Source organism: Ixodes scapularis, unplaced genomic scaffold (genome assembly GCF_016920785.2).
Source record: "Ixodes scapularis isolate PalLabHiFi unplaced genomic scaffold, ASM1692078v2 PGA_scaffold9__187_contigs__length_104089568, whole genome shotgun sequence".
Taxonomy (NCBI): domain Eukaryota; kingdom Metazoa; phylum Arthropoda; class Arachnida; order Ixodida; family Ixodidae; genus Ixodes; species Ixodes scapularis.
Window position 1 is genome coordinate 28,132,615 of NW_024609884.1, and position 7,976 is coordinate 28,140,590.

Consider the following 7,976-nt stretch of genomic DNA (forward strand, 5'->3'; position numbering starts at 1 on the left):
GCCCCTCCTCCTCACCCGGTACGGCCCCGGCCCAGCCGCGGCACTGCGGCAGCAGAAACGGCACCGCGGCACCGCTATGCCGGAACTCCAGTCACTGTTTCTCTGGGCGCGTGATCAATTACCAGCATCTGGCCGACTCCCTAATAAAAGTCAGTCTGTCTTCAAGGCCTGTTTCTCGAAGCAATCGTAGAAGTGCACGGAAGGATCTTTTTGCCCCTCCTTGGTAACCTTCAGCATTCAAGATGTCGCTGAGAGTGGCATGCATGAGTCCTGCTTGGGCGTAACTCTGAAGAAGTACTCTCCTAGGGTCGGCATGAGCCGGACACAACAGGAGCGCGTGCTTGGAATCTTCTGGATTCCCGCAGTCTGGACAGTTTCATCATGTGGAGCCGCTACCCGTGTATGGACAGCCAGCCCGGAGTCTGTATAACAGTAAGCATCGGCACGTCAAAGGTTCCGAGGAATCGTTGGAGGGGGCTTGCCAATCGACACTCCTGGATGTGGATGAAATTGCTGAAGGTCGTCATTAGTTAATCGATGCGCCTCGTTGAATCAGTCCAAGAGAAATCTCGGCGCCTGATCGTCATGGGCCCTTGCAGCCAGTGTGTCTGCTCGCTCATTACCGGAAATTCCAACATGAGACGGGAGCCACTGCATGGCAAGGATCCATACAAGGTCCTCCACCGTTTCGGCCTCTAATTTCACTCTAGCCAGTAGTGACGTACGTTTGTCAGTTCGCAAATGCGTAATGCTTGCATTGCGTAATGCCACAGCGCAGTCTTCATTTTTAGGTCTAAACGGATGTTCCGCCTCATTATTCGCTGAGCTGATTTCGTAGATCGCCGAGATTGGCTCTTCCAGTGTTATGCGGGTAAGTAGATGCACAAGCATTTCTTGGAGTGGAGAGTGAACTCTCCTGGCTCTGTCCGTGGCGCATACACAGACGTCTCACTTCACGGGAATGTTGTTTCTGCAGGTATAGATGCGCACTGTCCGCCCCTGATGTGGGCACACGCGGACTTGTTTGTATACAACAGCGTGCGTGTCCATAGTTGCTAAGACATACAAAAGGGTGGAAAAAACAAAACATTACGTAGCTTTGTACGGATCCTCTTTCTTGCCACGTTTATATATATATATTTATTTTTTTCGAAAGTAAACCGTCACTGCCTCCGCTTGTTACCGAGAAATTGGCGGCGAGAATAACCGAGCCAAGCCGGAAGCGGGGAGCGCTAGAGCCGTTGCCAATGTTGAAGTGAGTCCTCCTGCCCCAGTACCTGGAGGAACAACAACAGCAGAACAATCGAGAAACGCCGAAGCGCACAGGGGGGGGGGGGGGGGGGGGGGGGGGGGGGTTATTATTCGACTGTGACAGCCGGCCGGGGATTTGTTCGTAGAGACTAATGATGAGCGCGGCACTACCAGAACCCCGCGTCTGTCTATACTGCGTGACCCGACGCGACACGTCGTTTGTCTCCTTTTCTGCACCGCAGCAGGAAGTTTTGGTTGCGTACCATAAACCAGCCTGCGCTGGCCGACCCCGGGGGAGGATGAAAATGTCTAGTTTTTGGTTTGTTCGTTTTCTTTGTTTTTTCTTTGTTTTGCGTGTAGCTCATAGCCCGGAGTTTCTGTTGCGACGTAAAGCACCAATATGTCATCCTATTTCTGACTTCCCCGTTTGTTTCTGAGCGAGGCGTAGCTTTATGACATGCTGACATGCGGGGGGCGTGTTGGAGCAGTCAGGAAGTCTCGCACCTTTGTGTTTTGCTCTTTTTTATTGAACATTTTTACAGGTTTCTGTACAAGCGGCCTTTCCGAGAAAGATCGAGCATTTCCGCTCCCCAAGCGCCCGAAAGGAAAGCGACGTTTTTCCCGAACCGCTGGGTGCAAACAAAATGGAGTCGATTTCACGCGAGCCACGGTAGGCAACAACAACAGCGGTAATCGCAATAATATTAATAATAGTAAACGATGAACAGTAACAACGTGAGACAGACTTAAATCTCTTTTTCTTCCACTTTGATCAGAGTGCGATCGATTCTCTGGAATGGCCGTCGTCGTCGAAGAGGTGCAATGTGCACCTTAGTCGCCGCGCTTCGGATGGAAATGCGCTGCAGCTTTGCTCTGGCATCTGCAAAGAATTGTACAGGAGCATGAGGTCAGGTACTCGGGGAAATATATTGGGTGAATATGTCGTCAACCTCAGCATGGCAGACATGACAGCATTTGAAGCTGCGAGTGGCAGTCGGCATTTCGGGGTTTGGAGGAAAGTTGTACTAGTGAACAAGGGCCGTAAACGACAGGAGAAAACAGCAACAACTAAAATCCGTCTTAAATCTGCAATAATATCAGAGACTGCATCACAAGAACGAACGTTGTACTAACTTCACTTTTGGTTTTCGTTAAAAAATATTTTCAGACAGCTCTTGTCATTTGTAGTTTTGCATGCGTTAGATTAATTACACCCAGTACTTCCGGTGTACAATGTCATCTGAACAAATAGTAGTTTACACGCGAAATTCCTCTATGGCGTTCGATAATCCAGAGGTTTATTGGCGAAATTCACATTAGAACTTGTGCGTTTGCCGGTAACATGCCCAACATACATACACACAGAAATGAATAAATAAATAAGTATATATATATCTATATATATATATAGCAGGGAAATGTTAGGTAATCTTTTTGGTGGAGCTCATGTGTAAAGTAGTCTGAATCGCCAGTGGAAACATTTTCAGGAGAGACTAGAGTAACTCCACACAAAATATTCTTATACTATCACGTTCTTTATCTGTTGAATGCGAACCAAACCACGCGAGCGTCCTTTTTGCAAGAGGGGAATCTTACCCGTGTCAGCCTTATTGCCAGCCGCCATGGTGGCCGCCACCTCCATAGCCACCGCCTCCATAGCCGCCACCTCCGTAGCCGCCGCCTCCGTAGCCGCCACCTCCGTAGCCGCCATGTCCGCCGCCTCCGTAACCTCCACCACCGTAACTGGCGCCTCCAAGGCCGGCCCCACCGTAGCCGCCGAGTCCGCCGCCAAATCCACCACCTCCGAGGCCGCCACCTCCAGCGGACTTGACGATGATCACCTTGGCATGACCACCTGTGCCGCCGCCTCCGAAACCTCCACCACCAAATCCACCGAGCGCGCCACCACCGTATCCTCCCCCGCTGTATCCACCGCCGCTGTATCCGCCGCCGCTGTATCCACCGCCGCTGTAACCGCCGCCGCTGTACCCGCCGTGACCGCCACCGCCGTATCCTCCACCACCGTAGCCTCCGCCGCCGTATCCACCGAAGCCTCCTCCTCCAAGTCCGCCGCCACCGCCGAATCCGCCGCCTCCGTGATGGGTCTTGCTGACGGTTCGGACGAGGTACGTCGACGTGACGCCGCCGCCTACTCCGCCACCGCCTCCGACGAGTCCGGCGCCTCCGTAGCCCCCGCCGCCGTGGCCTCCACCACCGTAGCCCCCGCCTCCGTAACCCCCGCCGCCGTAGCTTCCGCCGCCATAGCTTCCGCCTCCGTAGCCTCCGAGGCCGCCACCTCCATAGCCGCCACCTCCAAGACCTCCTCCACCACCAAGACCTCCGCCACCGCCAAGGAATCCGGCTTTGGCGGCGTTGACTAGCAACAGGCCGCACAAAACAAACTGAAAAAATACGAAAAATATATATAACATGACTAAAAAATTTGACTGTTGTGAGTCCATGCCGGCAATAGCTACATTATGCTTTCTTTTAATTTTTTTTTCTTTTTTGAAATATATATTCGGGTATTTAAAGTACGAGAGGTCTGGTAGCGACGTAGCAATGATTGCTTAGATTCCCACAAACCACCTAAAACGATAAATACTTTTTTTTTGTGGGTTTGAAGAGTTGGTTTTGTCCTTGCCACTCCAGCAGTAATCAAGGAGTCAAAGGAGCGTTTGCTGTATGAAGGCGTCACACTTCAAATATCTTAAGGCTTAAGGTATCTTAAGGACCCATGGAGCGAATTATGCGACGAATAACTGGCGAACGCCGCCCGACGGCACGCTCGCTTTGCGCGCGACGTAGCAGCCACTGTGTTGATTTCACGCGCAGAGCAAAAGCCGCCGGGCAAAATTTGTCGGTTAGTCGCAGCAGATTCGTCCTATGGAGTTCAGCCTTTAATCGGGCATTATCGATGGCATATGTTTGAACACCTGTTTCGCTGCCGCCTACGAGACTAATATATTCACAGACATTGGATGAAAAGCTGGGTGGAAATTAGATTATTCTTTTTTTTCTTTTGTTTAGCTTTCTATCTGAGTCGCTGATTTCAATCATTTCTCAGGCCGCCTTCTTGTCTTTTCACATTCAGATTCACGAGGTACACATAAATACATTATTTGTTTTATCTGAAAACCATGCACGTCTTTTTATTGCCCACCACTAGCTCTAACCGAAAACACCCTGCTAATTGACTGTGCTGTAAACAAGCGACTGTTGTCCTTGGTAAATCTCTAGTTGGAGCAAAGACTAGGTGATGGACATTTTGTAACAATATATACCTTGGAGACGCTCACTTTCTCGGTTAATCTCACTTCCGACACAGCAGTTATGCCACCACTGGCTTACTTACGTTTTCCTCTATTCGTGATACTAGGGACCTTTAACAAACCGTTGCTGTGCTCCGCGTACCGCACTAGAGGAGCGTCTGAAGCATACTTTTAAGCGCGTGCCCCGCGGTCGCGGTATGTATGTATGTATGAAAAACTTTATTAAAGGTATATCATGAGGGAGGCAGTTTGAGGTTGGAGGTCGACGACGCCTGACACCTGGGGCTCTAGATTTGTCAAATACGAAGTTGGAGCCAAAAGTTTGCGTATATAGTGCGCCGATTGTACTTCTGTGACAAAAGCGCGACGTCATCGTCGCGAGAGTTCAATCGCCACGCCCTGTCAACTTTGGCCCCAACTTTTTGTTTGACGAGTTTAAAACCCCTGGCAAAGTATGGATCTTGAGGATCGGTAAAGATCTGAAGGGACCTGATAACTCAAAGCCTCGAGCATGTGAATAAATGCAAAGCCTACAGCCGATGGTCACCCGAGGCTTCGCGACGAACGTTGCAATTAGCCAAGGAACTTCCTTCCATTCGATTCATATAGATTGGTATCATTTAACTATCAAATGAAATTCGGTGTCTCACATAATTTCGTCACTAAAGTTCGAGCTAGAGAAGATCACATTGAAACATACCCGCGCTGTTGGAGAGGACAGAGCGAGGAGAAGGCATTTTGAAGGGTGACTTGTTTTGAGCGAAGTAGAACGTTGTCAACGTGGTTAAACTTTGCGCGCAGCAATCACGATATATTAACTGCAGCAGGATGATTAACATTAGGTTAGGTTAATACTCCTGCAAAGCACGCAGGAAATCTTGCTATTCGTCTCCGCGGCAAGCAAACAACCAAAGGCAGAAAACGAAATCTGCATCACTAAACTGAACATGTGAGAGGACATCTTTGATAAGGCATAAAATCTGCCTAGGTCAGAAAAATTACGTGCTTCCTTTGCCGAAGGGAAAACTGCACTCTGGAGAATTGAGGGCAAAGATGGGGACCAACCGACGTATTTGCCCTGGCCTGATTTGGAGTATTGATCTTTGAAGGGTTGGAAAAGTAATTGTTGAGATAATATGTTTGCTCTTTCTGCCGTTCGACAGCTGGTCAACTAAGTCCCTAGGAGCACAAGCGGTTTTAGGTCTTGTGATCTAGAATTTGTAAAATTCGAGTTGAAAGACTGGCACTCACCAGGGCGAGCGATTGGGCTCAGATGGTGAGAAAAATAAATTACGCGAAAGAAACATACACGCATTAATCTCTTCTCAACATGAGATAATTGGCTTACATTGCCCCTTTCAGTGTCTCGCACTTCTACAATACACTGACCCCATAATAAAGAAAGAAAAAAAAAGGGGGAGGGGCGCCAGGGGGGGGGGGGGGGGCAGGGGAGAGATGAAGGCGGTGGAGAGCAAAACTGTAGCAAATCTGTTTTGAAGGTTATATCGAAATTTCTAAATTCCTCGCAGTTTCTTTTTTTTTTTCATATAATTCTTAAAATTAAGCTTATTTTTCTTATGGGAAGATAAGCTCGCTTTCTAATGTGCGGTTACCATACCACACTCTGTCTTACAAGGAGGAAAAGTGCGATTCAATCTGGAGTTTTAGTAGATCGTTCCGATACCTCCGATAACGATACCCGATGACGAAGCGATGCATGCGCAAAGGCGTCGGCGCAGTGTCGGGTATTGTTGTCGGAGTTATCAAAAGGATTCACTAAAACTCCCGGTTACCATATTTGCAGGAAAATGGGCCAAGCAACTGCAGCGTTTGTCTTAGCGAAAGGTTTCACACTGTTATGCGCTGCATCAGCTACTGCAACTATTTGGCATGGCTGTGACCAAAGCTTCGTATATGCAGCCCATAGTCACGAGTGTCCCGAGACCATATAATATGCATCTACACAAGGCACTCTTCACTGGGCACCATCCCCCAAGAAACGGACGAAAGCCAGCTCGTCGACGATCTGTCTGGACAGGGACGTCTCGGAGAGGGTTTTTCGCGCCGCTTCTCGTTGGCCTGCATCGGGCCGGAACCCCGCTTCTCCCATCCAGAAGCTCCTTCCACGCAGGGCACCGGGTCCGGGTACGGTCGAGCCCAGCTCGGACCGTACACCCTTCGGCGAATGCGTTCGACTCACCGTAGACTTCATTCTGCTTCTCGTGGTCGTGTCCCGCTAGAAGCCAGGAAGCGCAGTGTCTGAGGCACCTGGCAGGACTCCTTTTATACGGACCGGAACAGAAGGACCGGCGCTCCGGCACGGGACGTCAACACGTGGGTGAGGGCACGGGCACCCCCCCTGCTGCTTCCGAAAGGGAAGACGACGTCTGGACGCTCAGAAACCATCAGGAGAGCCTGCCGAAGAGCGGGACGACCTCGGACGCCTCCTCTCTCAAGACTTGTCTTCGGAGAGGACGTGTGCCGCGCTGGGATGGACCGCGTGCTCCGGGACAGCTCGGCCGCCCGCTCTTTTTGCTGCTGCTTCACCACACGTCGTTCTGATTTAGACCGGAGGAAGGAAACGGGGAGTGAGAGTGGTTCTCAGAGGTGCGCGCGAAGAGTCGGAAAATAACCCCCGTTTCCCTCCCTCCCCGTGCCGCAGCGATGGTAGGAGTCCCGAGTCGTCTCTTTAATCTGGCGGAGGCGTCGCTCGAGCGCTGCTTGCACGTGGCTACCCTGCCTCGTTCAGACAGGCGCTCCCGCGGTGGGCTGGGCTCTTGTCTTTCGTTTTGTTCTCCTCCCTGCGACTTCCTGCCTTGAGTTTCTGTGTTGTTCTTCAGTTTTCCTCGTTGTTTGTGGGGATACCGGTGTGGAGCGAGCTGGGAGACTACCGGTGGAGTTACTTATGATAATGAAGCAGGGTGACGCACCCACGTTTCGCGGTCTTCGCACACAGACGGAGCGGGAGAGTCCGCAGCATCGGGCGAGAGTGGAAGCTCCTTTGTAGCAGTAATTCCCGTTCGATTTGAATGGCCACTGTGACGGATTGTCGGGAATGTAGGTTGCAAAGGGGGGCTTAAAACGGGGTGGGAGTTTATCGTTGACTGCGAAATCCTATCCGTTATTTGAGAGTTTTTTCGTGTTTTTGCTTGCGTTCGAACTGCAAGAGTGTTGGGGAGGAAACGCGGGACTGACGAATGGGTTGCGTGTTTGCTTGATGGCTGGCATTGCGTTCAATTATAAGACCATGGACCTTGTGCGCTTTGTTAAACGACCACTCTCGTGGCGGTTTCGGTTGCGTCGTACGATCTATATAACGACTGCGTGCAATCCTTTGATCGTCTGCCAGACCTGGCCGACTTGAAAGTACTACCACCGGATCGACGGTTTAGCTCACTAGTTATCGCAATCACTCCCCGTGGTAGGGATATGATTTATCGCGCGATGGGGCGC

General features: G+C 50.7%; 1 protein-coding gene across 1 annotated transcript; it reads right to left on the reverse strand.

The window, feature by feature from the left end:
* Window positions 1-2,050: 2,050 nt before the first annotated feature.
* LOC121045530 (acanthoscurrin-2) lies at window positions 2,051-6,735 on the reverse strand. The gene is made up of 4 exons (XM_040499930.1): window positions 6,724-6,735; window positions 2,987-3,653; window positions 2,848-2,932; window positions 2,051-2,131 (listed from the first exon to the last, which is right to left on the reverse strand). The coding sequence occupies exons 1-3, from the start codon at window positions 6,733-6,735 to the stop codon at window positions 2,859-2,861; spliced, it is 753 nt and encodes a 250-aa protein (XP_040355864.1). The 3' UTR covers window positions 2,051-2,131; window positions 2,848-2,858.
* Between the last annotated feature and the right edge of the window lie 1,241 nt (window positions 6,736-7,976).